The following is a 22,424-nucleotide window of genomic DNA, read 5'->3' on the forward strand; positions in this document are numbered from 1 at the left end:
ACTGGTTTAAGTTTGGACATTGCTTAAGCGCCACATTAAAACTGTTCCATAGTTTCACTCCACTATAGTTCAGGTAATCAGGAATTTCCAGGAAGGCAGACAGTTATTTGTAACATAGAAAACCAAACAACAATATTTTTAAGAGCAGCAAAGTGTTTATTAGGGGTTTACACTGTCACTACAGTCTAGTACTTGTAATGCATGTAATGGATGCAACAATAATGATGGAAAAGGAGTTAACCATGGTGGTGAAACAATGCCATACCTCATAATAACCATCTCTCCTGTCAAGACTTTCAACTATAAACGATCATATTATACAAATATTTTAGCTTTATAGAATTTTGACCGTTAACCGAACAGTGGACATTGTCTTACCATTGAAAATGACAGTTATCGGCATGAGGGGACAAAAAACCTTCACAGTAACATGGTCAGGAAATTCTTCCTCTTCATAAAATTAATGAGTGACAAGTTTAGTGAATGCTGTCAGTAATTACAGCAATTACTGTTGACTAAAACAAGAAGTACCACTGTAGTCGTTTGCTTTCATTTCCCCCAAAAAATGAATTGGCCCCTAACGCTAAATCACTCTGTTTTATTCTGTGTTTGAAGAAATATAAAGAATTGTACTTTAAATCGCTACAGTTACACGTTTTACAAAAGTACATTCGGTTACTTTTACTCCAGGAAGGTAGCAGTTATCTGTTAGTTTTTTTGCATAACATTCTTACATCAAAAATACGGAAATATTAATGTGCTAGCGGATTCAGTCTCTGTAAACAGATTTTAAATAGCTATGTCCTTCCTGGACATATTAATACAGTGAAATCAAATGCATAGAATTCAGACTAAAATATGAGAATAAGTCCATTTCTCCAACTTACAGTAAACTGACTTATCTCTTCAAACATTGGCATTATAGTTTCACAAAGGAAAAATCCCAAATAAAATGTATCATCACATTTAAGAGCACCAAGGGTATTGTTTTATCAGACACACTTGACAATTGTTAATACAGCTAAAACTGTACCTAGGCTAAAGGCAAGAGTAAATGGAATTCTAGTCATGAATATTACTATAAAAAAATCTCACCAAATTAATCAATTAATTTGAAAAATCAACAGAACACATTGCACTTCTTTGACTTTTGATGCCAAGTTTCAACTCCTCTTGTACTGTATATCTATTAATCATTTATAATAATGCTACATGAGACGGAGGGACAGGCTTTCAAATTCAAAATGCCTCTACCATCACATCAAACATGCTAAAATCATACAGTAGATACATACTAGAAACAGTAAATCCCCTACAAACAAACCTACAGTTGCACTACGCCTCAAACATTCAGACTCTGTTCCTCTTATTGAACCTGCCAACATCTTGCTATAAATGAGTGGAATTTATTGTTCAATGGGTTAGTGTCTCACCGAGAACCATCAAAGCACTTAACATACAGAGTGCTGTTTGCACTTAAACTCTTGACAGCATGATATGCAATAACATATCATGTCTTCTCACTTCCTTTTCAAATTTCAGAAAAAAAAAATATATGCACGTAACATTTCCATTGTGTCCAGCCCGCTGGACGCTTTGTCAATTGACTCGTGAGCTACACAATACAAAAAGAGAACTTGGAATTGTAAATGTCAACATCTTTTGGATTAGTGCTGCTACATGCTAAGTGCGCCACGGTTGGTACACTTCTGTGCCTTCCTTTTGTGCTCCAACGACACGATTCAGAGATGGTCCCGATACTTTATCAGATTAGATCCTGGGCGAGGTTACGAATGACGCTCAAAGCTCCGAGGTCGAAGCCACAGATGCTCAGTAAACCCCGGTCTTCCGTGTCTGTGATGGCGTGTCCGATGGAAGATAGCCCGCACATTACCAGCTTGGAATTGGCCCCTGATTTCTGTTGAGAAATTAAGTATACAATACAACAAATTTACTTTTGTTTGGTCATTGTTTCTGCAAAGAGCATGTGTATGTACGCTAGGGCTGCACAATTAATTGAATATTAATCGCGATCAAGATTTTGGGATCTCACAATTAAATGAATATGATCGACTGCGATATTGACGTTGAAAATGCTCCACTCATAGAATACTCTGCTGCATTGATCAAGCACTTCCTAAACTAACAGCTAGAGATGCACCATCGATCAGCAGCCGATAGAAGCTGGCTGGTGTTCAGCTGCCTCATATATCTGATTTTTTGCCAGTCACACACAATGTGAAAATGCAATAAAAAACACTTTGTCCCTAAAATCTCTGAATAATTGTGATAAATAATTGTGATCGCAAAATTGATCAAAATAATTGTGATTATAATTTTGGCCATAATGGTGCAGCCCTAATGAATGCTCTTATTTATTTCAAAACAGGCCCTTAATCCTTCTGTTACTGATGAAAGCAAATTTGGGGCTCAAAATGTTACACTTTCCTTATTGTGATCAAGACAACATTTTAAAGGGAGCAGATGACTGTTCAGTAGCTGTCATATGATTACAGAGAATTAATTGTGTTCTATGGCTCAACCCTATTACAAGTGTCTATCTAACATAACAACACGAATAACACTAACTCATGACAAACTGTGTGTTCAAATGCCTCGTCATTCTGGAAATTGAGAGCACAGGAACATCAGCATTAATATAAATGTGGAAAGGAACCTCGTCCCATTTGCCTGATTAAATCTGCATCCATTAAATTGAGAAATTCATTTTACCTGGCGTTTGTGAAAGCCTATTTTCTAAAACAATCTTTATTACAGAGGACATCATTCAATTAAATCCCCTTCCCCAAGCAGACATGAATGAATAAATGTACCTGTCTATGCTTCTTTAGAGACTCCACTGGGCTGGCGGTGAACGTCCACAACGGGTTGTTGGTCAGAATGATGAACGTGTCTACAGCTTTCCCATTCTCTGTGGCCCATGTGATGGGAAGGGTGCAGTCTGTGCTCCCACCCGGGATCTGGAACGTAGAGTACAGTGGGAAGGTCAGAAACACAACTCAGGAGCAAGATGTGTTCAGTGATGTCAATATGAACACAATGTACTGCAAGCCGTTTTAACATTTAATCGAACCGCTCTCCTATCTGTAAATTTGAATTTAAATATCCATAACAGCATTTCATCTAGTCAGAGTTGTATTCTCACTAGTCAGAGTGGTGATTAAAGATATCCATGATAACATTTGATAATCTTTGGTGCTGTGACTCACCTTAACCAGTTCAAATGTTGCTTGTGCGAGAGTCATGTCAGCAGAGATGGAGCATGGAACCAACGCACCTTCAGAGTAGGCCAGCACGTGTGTGTCTGCCTCCGTTCTTGCAAAAATCTGAGCCAGACAGAAAAGGTCAAAAGAAAAGCATGACATCACTATTTCAAATATCCTTCTCACACACACACACACACATGCTGCTACAAGTATTCTCGCATATTACTATTGGCACATCTCTCAGCTAATAACTCCTGTGGACTAAGATAAACGCACTGCGGAAGGAATTTCGCGTGTCAACAGACCAATTCTTTGACCCAGGCTTCCCTGAAAGACGGGGCGGCCCGAGCCCTGCTTACATACGCAGCTGTTTCAACTGGAACAACAGTTACACCACACACTGTGTGGCCATCTAGCTCTGTTATTGTCTTACCATGGTGATAGCTGCAGCGGCGACAGCAGTGCTGACTGACGTCCCTGGGACGATGCTGCTCAGTGATGTGCTCACATCTACTGCCACTACGAAGCGTTTACCCACAGGCTCCACATTCTGGGGAACAACAGAACGAGAGGTTAAGTGTCAATGCGATCGGTTGCGGTCTTCTTTTTATGGCCTGTGAGAAAAATAAAAAAAGAACCTACCATAAAACTCTTGTAGAAGGCAGAATCCATTGCTTTGAGGATGCTGCTGTCTGGATCCCATTTTGTTTTACCCTGATAGCCTTGGCCTCTTTTGTAGTTTTCAGAAAACAACAGTATGCTGAAAGGGTGGATCTTTGCCTGGTGATTTCAAAACGGGCATTAAGTACTTGAACACGGACTCGTGTTTAAATACAAAAACACAACTGTAGCAAGACCTATAGTGTCCTACCTTCGTTAGTGCCATCTCGCTCTGGATTCTTTCACACACAGCTTGTGTTTCTGAACTTCCTGGTTCAAGAACTTTGTTCGACGTCATCCTACCCAAAACCCTTAGCAGTGATTGGAGAGGCATTTCCTTCAACAAAGCTCTCCATACCTCCAGAGAAAAAACACATCACCTTTCTCAGTTGTAGTGATTAAAAAAACATATTTCCAAATGACAAAATGCTGTTTTGCAGCCGATTCTAAAGTGTTGGAAGTCAGAGCTTCTCTCCAGCATGAACCGCCTCACTCACCTGTTTGGACTTCAGGTGGTCCGTCAGCAGCTGCTCCCTCTCCAGTTTGTGTTCTTCTATTAAATTGACGACCTCCGTTTCATCACAACTGTGCTTGACCTTCTCCACCACTTTGAGATATGAAAGCACTTTGGCAACCTCTTCTGAGTTCTCTTTGTCAGAGTAAGCGAGCTGGACTTCTTTCCATCCTTTTGTTACATATTTGCTGATTAAGGCAATAGCTGAAAACACAAAAGGTATCACCATTACAGTCTTACTCAAGTGGTCTTTTTTCATCTAAGTCATGCCGAAGGGTTAAAACGTACATCTTACAGATTGTGAGTCAAGACAGGATTACAAATGCACAGGATCAGGTCAGATATTACAGATAGATCTTACAACATAGTAGCAATGCAGTAAATAACACACTCGTTAAGATCATGCTTTGGTTAGATTTTTTTGAACAGTCATTAATTTAGCTTGATGGCCATTTTTGAGGCCGTAGCTTGTAGTGTCTTTCTGTCAGTGTTGGTAAGTGTCTATGCTACCACCGTTTTTCTTTTCTATTGGAGTTTTTCTGTGTTTCATCATGACTTTTGGTGCATTTCCAAAGGTCACTACTTTTAACTTAGCTGCCTTTCTAATTTGCAGTTGTCACTTGGTATAGGACGATATGAAAATTTCATATCACGATTATCCTGGCCGAAATGATTGCAATTCACGATATTATCCTGACAATCATTAAAATATGGTTAAAACTCTTAAAATGGCACTCAGACACACTGGAATCACTTTACCTTAGGGTGATTTAAATACACTAAACAGCATATTTCCTTATAAACTGTATAATGTGGGTCTGTGTAAACCCACCTTCATTAGCTGGTTTAGTGTGAGAGAGCCTAAGCAGATCCTGATGTGACCATCCTTCTCTCTGTTTACATTTGGTCACAGCTGCAGCCAGACTCATGGCATCTTGCTCATTGTACCAGTCAGACACCGCTTTCCTCAGGGCACGTCCCCAAATGCCACACTTCATACCCTCTTTCAATTCCTTCTTGTTCTGGATGAAAGAAAACAGGTGGAAAGGGTCCCGACAAACTTCCTTCAGGGCTTTGAATGCTGCCTGTCTGGTCTTCAGCTCCGAGTGCTGGGAGCACAAAGCCAAGGCAAAAAAGGAGGGGCCGAGTCCGACAGCTCGCCCGTCCTGAGTGAACCGTTTTATCTCCTCCACCACCTCAGCACCTCGGCCCTCCTGCAGCAGGGACAGCAGACTTCCGGCGCTCTCCATGCTGACGTTACCCTCCTCTCTGGCAGTGTACATGTCTCCCTCCGAGCCGTAGCAGAGGAAGCGGCACAGTCTGGCCTTGTCGCTGACCTCCCACGGACAGACTCCACCTGTTGAGTTCAGGGTGTGGTTGCTAGATGAAGATATCGTAGTACGTCCCGATGGCTCCATTGTAACACTAGAGAAGGCCTGAAACAGAGAGTGGTGAAAGGGGATTTTATTAAACCTGCAGTAGGCAGAATATTTTTGGCATCATTGGGTAAAAATTCCATAATAACCTTTCAGCATATTGTAGTTCAAGTGTTCTGAGAGAAAACTAGACTTCTGCACCTCCTCATGGCTCTGTTTTCAGGCTTTAGAAAAATCTAGCCCGTGACGGGAGACTTTGGCCAATCACAGGTCATTTCAGAGAGAGAGAGCGTTCCTATTGGCTGTGCTCCAGCTGGTGGGCGGTGCTTGGTATTTCCTCAACTGATCTCAACATGGCTGCCGGGTCACAAACTTTCTCATTTTACAGCTAAACATTTGAGCTTGACCGTTTGATCGGAGTTTGCGAGTGATTGACAGCTGCTCAGAGACGGCTGGCTCCAGCTCGGCTCTGATTGGTTGTTTTCCTCAGGTCTGTGAAACCTTGCAGATGCCATTAGGAGCACCGGAGGACACCAGAGGCAAATGATATTTCACAGATTACCTGTCTCATGCAATACTGTCAGGATATAGGGACTGTTTTATAAAATAACTTTTTTTAATCATATTTGCTCTAGTTCTCCCCACTGCAGCTTTAAAGGTCCCATATTATAAAAAAGTGAAATTTTCATGTTTTTTTATTATAAAGCAGGCTTAAGTCCTATATAAATACTGAGAAAGTATTGAAACACTCAATCCACAGGGAAATACACACAGCCCGTATTCAGAAACTCTGCATTTGAAACAGGCTGCCAGATATTTCTGTCCATTTGTGATGTCACGAATATACAATATTTAGACCCTTGACACAATTTTAAACGTAAACATTCTAAATGTGTCCCAGTTTATTCCTGGTTGCCTTGTATGTGAATGTCATCAGCTGACAGGAAGTACACCAAAGTGGACCAAAGCTGTTGCCTAGCAACGCAATTCTGTTGCAATTCCGTCAAAATGCGCTAAAACGGAGCGTTTCAGACAGGGTAAATACAGGCATATTCAGGGTGACAGTATGAGGAAAATAAAGGGTTTTGTGAACATTACAGCATGTAAACATGTTGTAGTAGAAACAAATAATACAAGTATGAACCTGGAAATGAGCATAATATGGGACCTTTAACTTTTAAATGCGCTGGCCATAGATAATTAATGAGAGAACCCTTTTAACTTGACCACACTTCAGATCAAACTGACACAAAATAATCTGTGGACTAAATGTACCAACCTCAGCTCAGATTTAATAGGATGATGCTCATTCATTCATGATACTGTGTGTGAGGGGTTAAGCAGCAACTCAGGCAACCTTACCAAAAATGCCATAAGTTTTAAGATCCAGTAACCTGCTGTAGAGATCAATAACCAACCAAAGAGACTCCATGAACACTAGATTACTCATTGCCTCAGAGCACTGACACAAATAACTTAAAGCCGATTACAGGACATGATGATACACATGCGACAGATACAAGCCACACTGAGCTGTTCACAGAAGATACTAGAAAAACCCTAATTAACTTAGCTTGTCAACATTCAGCAAACTAATCCAGCCTACTCCTAATGTTTCCCAGCTACAGCTGTATAGTAATGTTAGCCAACCGGTCTCCTCTCCATCCACAAGCCCCGGATCTGAGCTGTTTCCTAGCCGGTCCAGAGAGAGAGGAGCTCGGATGCAGAGTGATGCAGCTCCTCTGGGATGGGCATCTGGTTACCTAGCTACGCTAAACCTCAATTACATTAAGCTTTACTTTACTGCAAATATACGATGCTTGATAATCAAAACATATCGAGTCAACAAATACATGATATATGAACGTACCACAATAAATGTGCACAGTGGTGAAGTTTTTGGTGTAGCTGGATGATGAAGAGGCCTCAGCTCTCTGGCCGTCAGGGAGAGATGATCAGGAGCGGTGCCGCGGAGGATGCTGGGAAACTGAGTTCCTTCTACTTCTACTTCTTCTTCTTCTCCTTTGGTGTTTATTGGCGGTTGGAAAACCAGTTTATAGGTGCTTTACCGCCACCTACTGGACTACTGGAGTGTGGAGCATTAGATTGGCAAGGAAATATAAATAAATAAATAAATAAATAAATAAATAAATAAATAAATAAATAAATAAATAAATAAATAAATAAAAAAAATTAAAAAAAAAAATTAAAAAAATTAAAAAATTAAAAAATTAAAAAAATAAAAAAATAAAAATTAATAGTTAATAATAATAATAATAATAATAATAATAACAATAATAATAACTACCACCACCAACTGGTATGGAGTGTGGATCAGACTGCTAGTACAGGGGTCAGCAACCTTTACTATCAAAAGAGCCATTTTAGGCAAAATAATAAAAAAAAAATTCTGTCTGGAGCCACAAAACATTTGAGCATTGTGATGAAGGTAACACAGTTTATAGTCTAAGTATATAGAATATAAGTCTAATGCAGTGAGGGCCAAAGAGACAATGTACGACAGAGTATTAGGGCCACATTGAGGGAAAACAAATCTGAGATTTCCAGAATAAAGTCATAATATTAAGAGAAAAAAAGGTTGTAATATTACGAGAATAAAGTCATAACTTTACGAGAAAAAAAGTCGTAATATTACGAGAATAAAGTCAGAACTTTACGAGAAAAAAATAAAATAACACGTAAAATTACCACTTTATAATATGATGACTTTATTCTCCTAATATTATGACTTTATCCTCGAAATCTCAGATTTTTTTCCCCCTCAATGTGGCCCTAATACAAAGCATCTCGAGATAACTTCTGTTATGATTTGACGCTATATAAAAATAAATTGAATTGAATACTCCGTCGTACCGTCGTACCATAGACCTACAACAATGATAAATAAAATTGAAAATGTAAACAAAAAAACAGTTATTCATCTCCACTAAATTTTTAAAAATCCACATGGAGCCACTGGAGAGGGGCTAAAGAGCCACATGTGTCTCCAGGAGCCGCAGGTTGCAGACCCCTGGTATAGTATTTACAATATTAAAAAACCATTAATAAATAAATAAATAAATAAAAAACTATATTTTTTTCAATTACATTAATTTGTCTACGATACTGAAATAATATTCTATAACACTAATTTAGTGAGTTCTTTTGTAGACTATCTATTAAATCAAAGTGTACTTTAATATCTCTGTAAGGCCTTGAGTTATCTCTTTACATATGGCATACAGTAACATAGATTTTGCTTTTGACCACTCAATTCACTTATAATCTGAAAATTGTACAGTGTATCTCCACCAGCACAATACTTGCTCCTAAGTTAAATATTCATTCACTGACTCTCCTTATGACCCAAAACATATGGTGGTCACAGGCAGTAAGTCTATACCTAAGGGCCCAAATACTACATATCTCCTCTCTCCTATAATTCTACTGCCTCTTTGTGCACTCCTACGTTCTTCATCTCCTCATTTCCTCTCTTTGTACCTGCCCTGTCTCCTCTTGATGCTGCCAGCTTTCAACCACTATTTCCATAATCAAATCAGAAATGCCACAGGTAGGCAACAGAACATGGAAGGACAGAGGACAAGTATTGCTCAGTAATAGGACTGTTTCGCCTTTGACACTATTCACTCCATCATGACTTTTGTAGCCATTGTCTTGCTGTGAAGCAGCAGTGCTCACCACAGTACCACCATGTAGCCCCATATTGAGACCAGTAGCTCAAAAAATATCCTTATGTATGTATGTATAGTGGATTTCCCAGTAACCACTGGGTGGCAGTAGCACATCAACTGTAAGGACACAGGGTGCATTTTAAAGATCCCAATGAAGACACAGATAGTCTTTTTGTTCAGTTCATGAATTTTGCAAAGTTTAACTTTTTTTTTTGTGAATTTATCACAAAGTAAAGTCTGTACTTGTGCAATGCCTTATGATGCATACATGGCAAAATCATTCAAATTTCCATAAATATTGTTTAATGCAAAATCACAAAATACACAACAGTCCTGCAGTCGTGCATTTCACTTGTATAAAACCATAAATATTTACATTCAAGACATCGTCTCAGCCAGGAGCCCCGCTGGGTTGAAAACCACAGTTTAACCTGGTTTAACAGCAGGTGGCACCGCCTGCAGTATGTTATGTCCACTGCACTGGCTTTCAGTCTTTGAGGTGACATTGTGAGGGAAGGGGAAGTGCCTGCACAGAGTCTGTCAACAGCAGCTCCTGAGCCCGTGTCTGTCTGTGCAACACTTTGCACCACCGACGTGCATGATGTCAGTCCTTGTGCAAGAGATAGAGCTGGCTCTGCAGGCTGATTGGTTTTGAATCACGCGGCATTAGATCTCCAGTGCTCCTTATCTTCAAGGCCTTTCTGTGCCTCCCAAGGCCTCTTTGCTTAGAAGCTGCATCAAACAGGACTCTGTGTTGCTCGGATTGAATGAAGCGTGGGAAGGAGCCGTTCTCCATCAGGCTGTAGATTTTCCTCTGTGCCACAACAAAACATGATGGACTTGGTTGATGGAGACTCTGTCTGATAATGTCTCTTGTGTAGAAATCTAAGTTTACCTGCAAAGAAAAACACAGCAGATGTAGACATTTATTGTGCAGTACGTACTGTACAGTGTGTGCAGCCACATGCATTACACTTGGAAAGTAACTGTGCTGTTGTTGATGCGCAGTAAATGATACAGGTCAGCGTTTTTTTTTAGGACTTGAACTATTAGGACCATTTTCTAGTAAATTGCAATTCCTTTCACTTCTTATTCCTGTTGGGTTTGAGCACATTTTGCTGCACAAAAGTTCATGTGGTCACCTCATAGAGTCTGTTTTTACCTGTCTGGGAGCTTCAGTCCCGATGAACTCTTCATAAATACTTGCAGCTCTCCGTGTCAGCTCCTCTGGACTGTCAGAGGTTTTGAACTCTCGACAGGCGAGCCAGAAATCCAGATTTTCCTCGCAGAACTCTGATTTCAGAAAGTCCCGAAATGCCATTTGTCCACCTTTCACACAAGGGAGCATAACTTCATTATAAAGAAAACAGAAACCGACTATGATATTAGTTTTGTAGTGTTGCTTGAAAGCGGATGGAAATTACATTTCTGGGAAAGAAGTGTCTCGAGAGATTCTCCCAGTAGGCTTGTTTCATTTGTTTCCTTTCTGCAGGTGGGGAAAAAAAGGAAGGTTTTTGTGATTTGTTCACATTGTAAAGAAAACATTAGACATTATTAATATGCAGTAAAATTAAAACAACACCTGTTGATTTTCCTCCATGGTAATGGATTCTGGATGATTTTATGTAGTCTGGATTTCCATTTATTATGTCTACAAGAGAGGATAACAGCAGGAATATTAAGATAAAGCATAAAACAAAGAGCCTCCAAAAGAAGCCTCATTGCAAATGAGACTTTTAATGTACTTACATTGTCTTTGTGTCCTGGAGGTCCAGAGATGTCTCAGAGTTCATTGTTGAACTTCCTCTGTGAATGATCATTTGACAGTATCTCTCAGTATGCATGATGTCGTTGAATCCTCAGAAGACTTTTCCTCAGTCAGATTTCCAAACTCACTGCTGGATCCTGACTGCCAGAGTTTCTCCCTGAACTGCAGGTCTCAGTCCTGTTTGTCTTGCTATCTTTAACCTCTGTTGACATAAAGCCCGATCGTCAAACCTTGTGCCCTTCCTTAATGTTTAATTATAGTACAAAACTTCGCTGTGTATCACAACCCCCGTCACATTCACCACAGTTAAATGCATTACATGGTCTCTACGTCACTTAGCTCGCCATTCAAATCTGTGCTATTCTTAGTCACAGGTCAGGTCGTCACAAGTTTCTTTTAGCAGTTTTGTTTTTTCAGTGCAGTTCCTCCTGCGTGTCTTTCTTTCACAGCTTCTGGATTACTTCCTCTCCGCTGTCATTGTTGGTTCTACAATTTTTAAATTCCAGCTTCTTTAAAATGTTTTTACCCATTTTAGAAGGGTTTTCCTTGAAAAAAAAAAAGTGGTATGCCTCTGTCTGTATAGAATCAATATTAATTTGTTAGGATCATTAAAATAAGTGTGTTTGTGTATTTGAAACTGTGTATTCTGAAGTTACAAAATTAGCTAAATTATGGATATTATATTTCAGTAGACACTCTCTTCGGGGCCAGAGCAATAACTTTTGGGTAAAACACTTCTTTCTCAACAATCTGATAAGTACCTCTTTAAAATTTTAAGAATAGCACTTAAGCAGATATCCAAAAATGGTCTTAGAGCAAAGCAACACAGACAGAAGATAGAAGATTATAAAAGGGGAACTACGACCATTTTCAAAAGTCATTCATGTTATTCCTATGGACAGTCCAAAAAATATCAGTAAACATGAACAACTCTCTCCCAAATCTAAAAACTGGACTGATAAAACTCAAACTTGTGTTGTCATAGGGTATAAAGTCTGGAGCTGCTCCACTGAATCATTTTTAGAGGCTTGAAAACAAAAAAACTCCAGTAATTCATAAGAGGAAACAGTCATTTCATGTAACAGAAAAACATTTTTTCCCTGCTTTGCTTTCTTGGAAATTCAATGGAAGCCTACTTTATTACTAATAATATTTATTACATATTCCCCAAGATTATTATTATTAGAAATTCTCTCACAATTATCTTCTCAGTCATGAGTCACTATTGTTAGGACAGAAATGGGCTTAAATTTGTTCACCTCCAACCACTGCACTACAACACTGACTGAATGAGACAAAACATCTATCATGATTTTGCTGCTGCTCTTAAACAAAAAAAAAAAAATATACATCTTAAGAAGTAATTGAATCAAGTATTAAATCTAAAAACATCTTCTTTTTTTTTCTCAAAACAAGAAAATATGATGTTCCAAAATTAAATTGGCACTTGATACCACTTACAGACGCCATCATTTGTCTTTATAACCACTGGAAATCTTTACTCTTCCTGGTTTAAATACATGAGCCTTTGTTTGGGAACATTTTAAATGATCTCACCCAGTTATGACTTAAAAACTAAGAATGGGAGAATATGATCATATATTATTAAGGTCATTGCTGAGGAAGCAGCGTAAACACAGGCCGAGCAGAGAAGCAAAACAGAATAATTATCTAGGTCTGCTTTCGAGTGTTACGCCATTACCTACGTATAACCACTGCAGTGTAGTCACACCCATTAAGGCCACAGGAGACCATATGCAACAAACCTGTGTGAATGAAACAAATACAAAAGTGGGTCAGCATCAATTTTGATCATAACCACCATCGTGTAGCCTGCATGACTCACAAATGATTCAGTATATTTTGCAGCATCCAAAACTGTTGTTCTAAATGAAGAAGTTATATAACCCCTCTATTGTAGATATAAATATAGAGCCTAGATTTGCATGATATGCTTTGAGCATTGTAGTCACTGGGGTGAACGTTTGATCAGATATTAGTTTTGCATAGTTCAGCTAGCAGCCGAAACCAAGGTCGAAAACAGTTTTACAACCTTTCATTTGCAATTCACAGCGTGTTGGATATGTATTGCTGGATTTAATATGTTAAAATGAATGCATGATCACGTGTGTTTTCCCTGTGTGCTCTAGCCTTCTCTCACAGTCTGAACACCTGCAGGTCGGGTGGACTGGAGACTCTTTGTGTGTCCTGTTTTTTTCGCTGTCTTCCAACTGAAGCATGCTGGGATAGATTTGATATCTCAAACCCTGACACAACATTGACTCATTTTTAGCATGCATTGGTAAATATATTTGATATATTTCATTTTTGGCAAAACCTGTGTTGACTTAATACACTAAAGTATTCTGTATGTAGTCTGCCCAGCTTTCGGTTTAAACAGAAAATGAAAACATGGAAAATGCATTTCAGTTTTCAGTCATGTTAGCAGCATTGCTCTAGCATAGACTGTAAGAAGCGGACAAAGTCACCGTGACGTCACCCATTGCTTTGTGGACTATGGTTTTGAAGCCTCGAGTTTGACATTTTGGCTGTCGCCATCTTGGTTATATGCAACCAGAAGTGACACAAGAGGGTGAAGCTGAGTACAACCGAACGCTGAATAAGACATCTTTACAAATTAACTTTCATGAACTGAAAACACACTGTGAAAGGGTTAAAGTTGTAGGACGAAAACATGGACAACTCCCAGACCGGACAATGCCGTGGTGGCGACCTGTCTTTCACAAGGTAGCCACGCCCTAAAGCATCCCCTGCTTTATGGTCTATTTGACTCTAAATGGGACCATAATTTACTAAATGAACATCATGCTGTATTGAAGAAGACTTGAAACTAACGATTGAGATCATAAACTGATGTTTACAGTGTTTACTGAGGTAATAAATCAAGTGAGAAGTAGGGTCATGTTCTCATAGACTTCTATACAATCAGACTTCAGGAGTCGCCCCCTGCTGGCTATTAGAAAGAATGCAAATTTAAGACACATCAGCATTGGCTTCACTTCTCAGACCCCGGAGGTAGCCCACTTGACTCTAAGGATGTCAGTGTTGGTCGGTCCATCACTTTGGTCCAGACTGAAATATCCCAACAGCTACTTGATGGATTTGCCATAACATTTCAACGACATTCATGGTCCCCAGAGGATGAAGCCTCTAAAGTATGGGTTGTCATGAAATTTGGTACAGACATTCACGTCCCTCGCAGGATGAATTGTAATAACTTTGGTGATTCCTCAACTTTTTATCCACCATCAGGTCAAAATTTTAATTTATTGAATACTTTGGTTTATGATCAAACACCTACAAAACCAATGACATTCACATCAGCCTTATTTTGTGTTAAGTGCTAATTAGCAATACATTAAATGGTGACCATATAAACATTATATCTGCTAAACATCATTGGTGTTAACATTTTACTCAAAGCACCAAGGTACATCCTCACAGAGCAGGTAGCATGGCTGTAGACTTAGTTTCATGTCTTCAAATGCCAGAAATTACTCTGTTTTCATTTTATGATGATCTAACTGGTTATAGGCTATCACTAGTGGAATTTTTTTAACCTCATGTCTGACTGAAGCAGATTTTATCTGGTTGAAAACTTCCCCACTGGAACATTTTTAACCTGCCTCTGTAATAGACTTGAAACAAAGCCTCCTTTGTTGAACTGGTTGAGTAACATCACACAGTCATCCAGTATAGTAGGCTATATCCTTCCTGTATACAGACCACGTGGGTCCAAGAGGATGACTTCTGTCTCATGACACACATGGCAGCTAAAGCTATGGTCTCATTCACTGAGTGGTATCTGTAGTGGATATCCTCAAGGTTTCATATACATAGCAACTTGTGGATGCATGTCATACAGTGCGTGACAAGTCGCACATCCTGTGTCTCAGATGTGACCCCGTTTTGCGAGTCATATGACTAATCTCTCGTAGGATCAACTTGTTACTAATAAGCAGAGCATTGCAAATAAGGAAATGATGACTAGTTAGGCAGTCAGTTTAACACCTCAGCTGCGTCTGTGTGAAAAAACAGCTAACGACCTGTGTGAGAAATAAAAAGGATATTCTCATCATGCTGAAAGCCGTTTTGGCAAAAACATGAATTGATTGCTTTTATACAGACAATTTGATGTCTATTGCTCTCTAAAAGCACAAAAGAGTTTCAGAGGGATTATTACTTGTCTATGTTCACCTGCCTCAGTGTGTGTGCTCGCGCCAACGCCATGTGTGTGAGAGTAAAAGAGGATGTGGTAGAGCAGTTTGGTCTTAACACTTCTCCCTATTATTCCTGTAACCTTTAAGAGAGTGATACTTGATTGGTTCCCACTCATAAACTTCCCTTTTGGTAAATTTTTTAAAAATATATATATATATAAATGCAGTTTCAGTTTTAAAACGTACTGCTCTATCAAGATTAATTTATAAGGATAAATTCTGATTGCTATACTGATAAATGAAAGACTGAATGGTAAAAAAAAAAAAAAAAGGCTGAATGAACTGTAGAAAGTACCTGAAACACATTCAAAAGCATCAAAGGTCAATGACACATGTGATGTAAGGTGCTGCGTCGTTGGGAGCATTATGCGACACTGCGGTCCTAGTTGTTAACCCTTCAAACCTCACTGATCCACATTAGAATCTAATGCTGTGCAGCCAGACACAGTTTAAATCCACAGAACTTTATTTAGATAACGGTACGGTGGATATGGTGGTCAAACACACCAAATGTGCAAAGCGGAATTTTTGGGGAAATGTGAGAGAAACGACGTACAAGACATCTTAAAATACTTCAGTTTAACTGAATGTTGTTTCACTCTTTGTAAACTTACAGTAAATAGTTTTGATCAGGACCAAAGACAAGCTGATGCAAAATACAAAGTACATAATAGTGGTGTCAGAGAATGTGCAATGAAATAATTTTTCCAAAAAATAGGCGGTTTAAGGGGGGAAAAGTATGTTAATTGTTAAAGGAATGATTTGACATTTTAGGAAATAAGCTTATTCACTTTCTTGCTGAGAGTTAAAGATCCCATATCGTGCTCATTTTCAGGTTCATACTTGTACTTTGTGTGTCTAATAGAACATGTTTACATGCTGTAATGTTCAAAAAAAACTTTATTTTCCTTACACTGTCTGTCTGAATATACCAGTATTTACTCTCTGTCTGAAACACTCCGTTTTAGTGCATTTCAACAGAATTGCGTTGCTAGGCAACAGCTTGGGTCCATGTTTACTTCCTGTCAGCTGATGTCATTCACATACACTGCAACAGGAAATAAACTGGGACACGTTTAGAATGTTTATGTATAAAAAAACGTGTAATGATCTATATATTGTAGATTTGTGACATCACAAATGGACAGAAATCCTGACAGCTTTTTGCAAATGCACATTTTCTGAATACGGGCTGTATTTCTCCATATATTGAGTGTTTTGATAGTTTAACAGTATTTATAAAGCACTTTAAACCTGCTTTATAATATAAAAAAGACATGAAAATCTCCTTTTTTACAATATGGGACCTTTAACCTTTGGACAGAGCCAGGCTAGCTGTTTCCAGTCTTTATGCTAAGCTAAGCTAACTGGCTGTAGCTTCATATTGACCATACAGACCATAGACTGTATAAAGATGGGCATCATGACAACTCCCAAAAAGTGAATCCATGTGGCTGCAGTATAGGTCATAAATCCCGCCCCCTCCTGGGACAAGGGTCAAATGTATATGTCAAATAAATTTTTCCCAAAGATGTTTTTTGTCATTTTAGGTAGTTCTTATCACGCTGATGTCTGTTCAAGTGTTAATTTTTCTGATAAGTGTGGTTTTAATTAGATATTTGATGCTATAACAAGGGGATGAGACGACATAATTGACAGCTGTGATTGACAGCTGCTCTGAGTGAAGTAGTCACAGAGCCGGAGGCTCGGGAATTGTATGAGAGAGGAGATGTAACTTTAACTTTCCCCTTATTCTTCACTTCTTCACTTTCAATCCTCTCATAGACTCTCAACAAGAATACAAATCAGCATATTTCCCAAATTGTTCAACTATTCCTTTAAGAACACGTTTGTTCAGTATGGCAGAGAGAACATGAGGAACAATTCTGGTGCGCTGCTGTTGACATTTCTAAACTCATAAAACCCACTCGGCAGTAGATATTCTAACTATGAGTAAGTATATGAATGAACGAAAACTGAATGAATGAATGAATGAATGAAGTGATGACTAAGTGGCTCTGTGGCTTCTTGAGGCGATGTGTATCTAAAGCTTGATGTCTGTTTACCTGATAAGAACACATTTTAGTCATTGCGGCACTGTACGTTTAAAATTATAAAGCATATCTTTTATTAAATATTTACAAATCCACCTTAATATTCACATTCACATAACGTTCTCACAGACTGTGGACGATTATGACACAACATTTAGCTTATTACAAATTATTATAGTTGTAACATATCAGTGATTTCAGTGTGACTGACACTGACGTCAGAATGTAAAACATTTCATGTAATTTTAACACTGTGCATAAAAATCCACATCTAGACGGCATACTTCTCTATTGCTTTAGTGAGATGACAATAAACTTAAGATGGTGTGCAAATGTAGATTCCAGCTCGTGCACTTGCATCTTGGGTGGAGCGTGTCGTTTGCACCACATACACTTCCTGGCGTCTCGCACAGAAAGTCCCTCGCATTTTCACGAGGCGTCTCTGGGAAGCCCTTTGCTTTACAGCGGCTATCGCAGCATCTGCTAATAAACGACTGTTTTTTTGGCCACTCGTCAGCTTTTTTACGACAGAGCTGACTTCTCCTCTCTAAGACAATCAATTATGTGGCCGTGGCCAACCCCAAAGCATGTCTTCTCCAACTCAGAATGAATGTGTTGAAAAGGGATCACCACCAGTGTTTCCAGTACAAGCAAACAAACACCATAGAGTCTCTCAAGTAGTCCAGTATGGGGCTCAGCTTCAACAGTACAGCTTCTACAAACATAATGTCTCTGGTATCTGTTTTCTTTACGTCAGCGCTGATTCTGATGTGGAGTCCAGCAGAGCCTGATAAATGTCAGACTTGAGGAAACGCGGATAAGAATCCCTCTCCATTAGCCCGTAGACGATCCTCTGGGCATCGCTGAAGCACACCGTGGTGGGCCTCTTCATGTTCCGTCTGATCAGCTCTCTGGTCTTGTGATCAATGTTGATCTGGAAGCAGAGGGAAAATAATGAGGATGATAAAGAAAAAGAAAAAGTAGCAGCAGGGGGTGGTATGAAAAAGAACTGTAAATCTGTCTGCGTTATAAAAACGTCTGTGCTCACCTCTCTCGGAGCCTTAGCTTGGATGTGGCGTTTGAAGATCTTTTTGGCCTTGGAGAATATCATGATGGAACATTTCATCTTCTTATAGGTCTCACACACCAGCCAAAACTCAATGTTTTCATCGCTGAACTCTGACTTCAAGAAGGCCTGGAATACCTGGATGCCATCTAAACAGAATGAGCAGTTAGTTAGTCAAGCATTGAGGAAGAATACCGATAGTGAATCTTGACTATGGGACTATACGTGACTTACATTTGGATGATAGAAGTCTCTCTAGTGAATGTGACCACTCGGACATCTCCTCGAAACAAAGCCTGCAACAACAGGGGTGAACGGTCACTCACATGTGCAACAAGTACGCTAACATTTAAGATGTTTTTCTCCCGGTGGAGAAGTTTTCTTCACTTACCCCTCAGCGGTAGAGGCTTGAGATGATCTACTCAGCCGAGACTTCAGGTTTCCTCCCCTGGTGAACCAAACAAACCGACAAGCCTTATGTTACCAACATGTTCTTCTTATACTAAAGTGCTGATCAGCAATGACAGAAAAAAGAAGATACAGCGCATCAGTTGAGATAAAATATTTACCTCTTCTTGTTATCAGTGTCCATGTTGAGGTGCAGCTCCGTCAGTGGGGATGCGACCAGACTCGGCATGGCAAAAATGCTCTGTACGTTGGTGATCGTGTGTTTGGCTCCACGGATGCAACTGTGTCTGTTTGATGAATCCGCTCAGTGTCGACTGTATATATGTACAGCAGAAGTCTGAAATGAGGTTGGTGAGTAGCGTCACAACATCATGCTGAACTAACCGCAGAAAAAGAGGAAGTTGGGGATGACGCAAACCTACGCGGACTGCGACTGCTGTCTGTGTGTGTGTACTGTACTTGGACCTGCATCAATACCTGTTTGTTTTCAAGTCTGGGGATGCAAATTGGGCAGTGGAAAAATTCAGCAGCAGATAGGCAAATGCTTTATTCTCTGTTCCAGCCTGGCCACGAGGCCCCTTTATCACGTTTTGGAAACAATCTTCCCTTAATGAAAAGTTCAACTCATAAACAATAAAATGCATCCTCACTCAATTCAATACACTGAGGGGTTTTGCTGCTACAGCCTTACTCGGCCTGGTGTGACCATCAGTCGGTTAACTACCCTTTTCCTCTTTTGCTACTGATACCCGATGTTTTAGCATTTACCTTTATCCCGTTCAGCAAAAGTTAGTCTCAGTTGAGCTGTACGATTTTAGAAATGTTGTTGTATAATTGCTACTCTACGAGTGGATCGTTTGCGATGAAATGCCAAAGCTCATGATTTATGTGCTCACACTGTATGCATTATATGTATTAATTGTTGTCATAAGTTGTATTTTCATTATGTTGTTATTCTGTACACAAGACATCTATTGCACGTCTGTCCATCCTGGAAGGGGGATCCCTCCTCTGTTGCTCTTCCTATGGTTTCTTCCATTTTTTATTTTTTCCCTGTTAAAAGGGAAGGGAGTTTTTCCTTATCCGATGAGAGGGTCGCACTGTAAAGGACAGAGGGTGTCGTATCCTTTACAGATTGTAAAGCCCCCTGATGCAAATTTGTGATTTTAGGCTGTACAAATAAAATTGCCTCGATTTGACTGTACGGTCCGATCGTCATTCACGACCTGAGTGCTCACACTGTACGTGTGAAATAGAAAAAAATTCACGGCCCGTCTGCCCCTGCGGACCGTCCCTGCTGTTGACAGTTAAATATTTGTTTGAAAGCTCCGAGGCAGGTAAAGTTTGTTTGTTAGCAGAGGTCTGTACGGGTCACAATGCTAACAAGGCAGAAACGTGCTGCCTTGATCTGCTGAAATGTCTAAAAAAAGAAAGAGGCGCCGGCGTATATGGACTCTCAAGTGGCAAGGAAGATGTGGACAGTATGACTTGTCCATTTTAGAGGTAAACTAGCTACGTTTTACTACAGGAGGTCAGAAGGAGTTTAATCCGGTCCGACTCTAAAATGAGTCGTGCGGCTCAAAATTCAGGCCAGAAACGGGCTGACATCGTACAGTGTATGCCCAGCTTAATGGCGCAATCAAATTAAACTCAATGTCTTTGGTTTCATAAATCTCTCAGCTCACCAAACCCGTCTAGAAATGGCTGTATTGTTGGTACAGATTATGTTTAATATCCATGTTTGTTGCTCCAGTATAACCTCAGCGTCTGAGTTTCTAAACATCAGTTATCCCTTCATCATGCGGTTCTTAGAAGCTTGTATTTCGGCCTCTCTCATATCTTGTTTTGTCTCTGACAGAAACATAGCCTCAAACATTTAGTGCCAATCTGCAAAAAAGTTTAGTTTTGCTTTGGGTCGATTTGAACATCCTCTCTCTGCTAATGACTTGTTACATAACTTTAAGACTGTCTTTGGTTCCACTTTATAGCTTCTTGCCATTAGTTGATCTTTGACAGTGGAGGCAGACAGGAAATAATGGGGGGAAACACAGAGGGGGATGATACGAAACACAAATTGCCCGCCGGAACCAAACCAGGGACACTGTGGTTATGTGGGATGCACCAAGCCCCCCTAGCGTTTCCATTCTAGACACAGAGAGTGTGATATGTCATATTGGTAAAATATGATCTCTGTGGCTTACAGCCGGCTAGATCTCGATCGAACCAGTTTGTCAACATCATTGAGGAAAACACCTTTCATTCTTCCTAAGTGTTGTGAGCTGTGTGTGTCACTGAAGACAGTTTTATTCACTTCCTGTTATGTTGAAAGGAAGTTGTAACAAAACAAAGCTTTCACCTCTCATCTGGGCATTCCTCTGGATTTTGAGAGAGCTTTTAAAAGAGAACATGATCAGCCCATTTTCCAGTTCCTACCCTTTCTTCTATAGGTCAGTGCCAATGATGTCAGCATTACGACACTGGTCAGAACTTTTTAGGAGGAAATTGATGCTGTTTTTTATGACAACTTTATGTTTAAAACTAGAATCACCGCATTGTGGTTGTATGGCTCCGCCAACTAGTCAAGTTGCAGTTTATAGTCTGTCCAAAATGTCCTCACTTCATCATTTTATCCTGTTAGACGTTTTTGTGTGAAATTGCCATAATTAGTTTACAAATTTTTATGGCCAAACATGTTTTGTGAGGTTACAGTGAGCTTGACCTTTGACCTCTGACCACCAAAATCTAAATTTGAAGAAATACGCTTGATCCTGAGATATGTCTTTCACGAGAAATATGAGAACTTCAGTTCTAATCCGTCCACATCTTGATACAAACACATCACAAACACTGGCACCCTCTATTGGTAGTTTAAAGGCCTTTGCACACATATTTTTTCAATATTATTATAAAATATTTCAATATTTTGTCATGAGTACTTTCACATAGAACGCAAATATTAAGATCAAATATTTTGTACGTTGTGCGGAACGGGTTAAGTTGCACCTATATTTATGAAACAACAACACGGAGGCTCCGTAGTCCAAATGCAGGTGAGTGACCATCGCCTGCCGGGGCGATATTCGCCTTAAAGTTCAACTCCACATGTATCCAAAGATGAAAATTTGTTTTGCAACCGGAAGTGAATGTTTTGTCTTCCCTTCGCTTGTATAAAATGGAAGTCTGACCGCGCCTTGACTCCTTTCAACCTTGACAAAGGCAGCGCACACCAGATCCACTCCTTCTGTTCTTACCTTTCACAATAAAAGCCCCAGACTTGACTATGACTTGCCCCAAACTGCATGTGATTATCATAAAGTGGTCATGTCTGTAAAGGGGATACTCGTGGGTACCCATAGAACCCATTTTCATTCACATATCTTGAGGTCAGAGGTCAAGGGACCCCTTTGAAAATGGCCAT

General features: G+C 39.6%; 3 protein-coding genes across 3 annotated transcripts; all 3 read right to left on the reverse strand.

Moving 5' to 3' along the window:
* Nucleotides 1-135: 135 nt before the first annotated feature.
* Nucleotides 136-9,500, reverse strand: ro60 (Ro60, Y RNA binding protein). The gene is made up of 10 exons (XM_037788441.1): nucleotides 9,485-9,500; nucleotides 7,648-7,793; nucleotides 5,234-5,837; nucleotides 4,385-4,605; nucleotides 4,099-4,245; nucleotides 3,870-4,007; nucleotides 3,661-3,777; nucleotides 3,231-3,347; nucleotides 2,835-2,981; nucleotides 136-1,918 (listed from the first exon to the last, which is right to left on the reverse strand). The coding sequence occupies exons 1-10, from the start codon at nucleotides 9,498-9,500 to the stop codon at nucleotides 1,766-1,768; spliced, it is 1,806 nt and encodes a 601-aa protein (XP_037644369.1). The 3' UTR covers nucleotides 136-1,765.
* Nucleotides 9,501-9,636: 136 nt separating this feature from the next.
* On the reverse strand, nucleotides 9,637-11,425 carry LOC119498825 (regulator of G-protein signaling 21-like). The gene is made up of 5 exons (XM_037787895.1): nucleotides 11,219-11,425; nucleotides 11,052-11,120; nucleotides 10,894-10,955; nucleotides 10,632-10,798; nucleotides 9,637-10,364 (listed from the first exon to the last, which is right to left on the reverse strand). The coding sequence occupies exons 1-5, from the start codon at nucleotides 11,311-11,313 to the stop codon at nucleotides 10,074-10,076; spliced, it is 684 nt and encodes a 227-aa protein (XP_037643823.1). The 5' UTR covers nucleotides 11,314-11,425; the 3' UTR covers nucleotides 9,637-10,073.
* A 6,153-nt stretch (nucleotides 11,426-17,578) lies between these two features.
* On the reverse strand, nucleotides 17,579-19,341 carry LOC119497826 (regulator of G-protein signaling 13-like). The gene is made up of 5 exons (XM_037786233.1): nucleotides 19,168-19,341; nucleotides 18,990-19,046; nucleotides 18,833-18,894; nucleotides 18,581-18,747; nucleotides 17,579-18,466 (listed from the first exon to the last, which is right to left on the reverse strand). The coding sequence occupies exons 1-5, from the start codon at nucleotides 19,233-19,235 to the stop codon at nucleotides 18,281-18,283; spliced, it is 540 nt and encodes a 179-aa protein (XP_037642161.1). The 5' UTR covers nucleotides 19,236-19,341; the 3' UTR covers nucleotides 17,579-18,280.
* Between the last annotated feature and the right edge of the window lie 3,083 nt (nucleotides 19,342-22,424).

The sequence above is a fragment of the Sebastes umbrosus genome, chromosome 12 (genome assembly GCF_015220745.1).
Source record: "Sebastes umbrosus isolate fSebUmb1 chromosome 12, fSebUmb1.pri, whole genome shotgun sequence".
In the NCBI taxonomy this organism is placed as follows: domain Eukaryota; kingdom Metazoa; phylum Chordata; class Actinopteri; order Perciformes; family Sebastidae; genus Sebastes; species Sebastes umbrosus.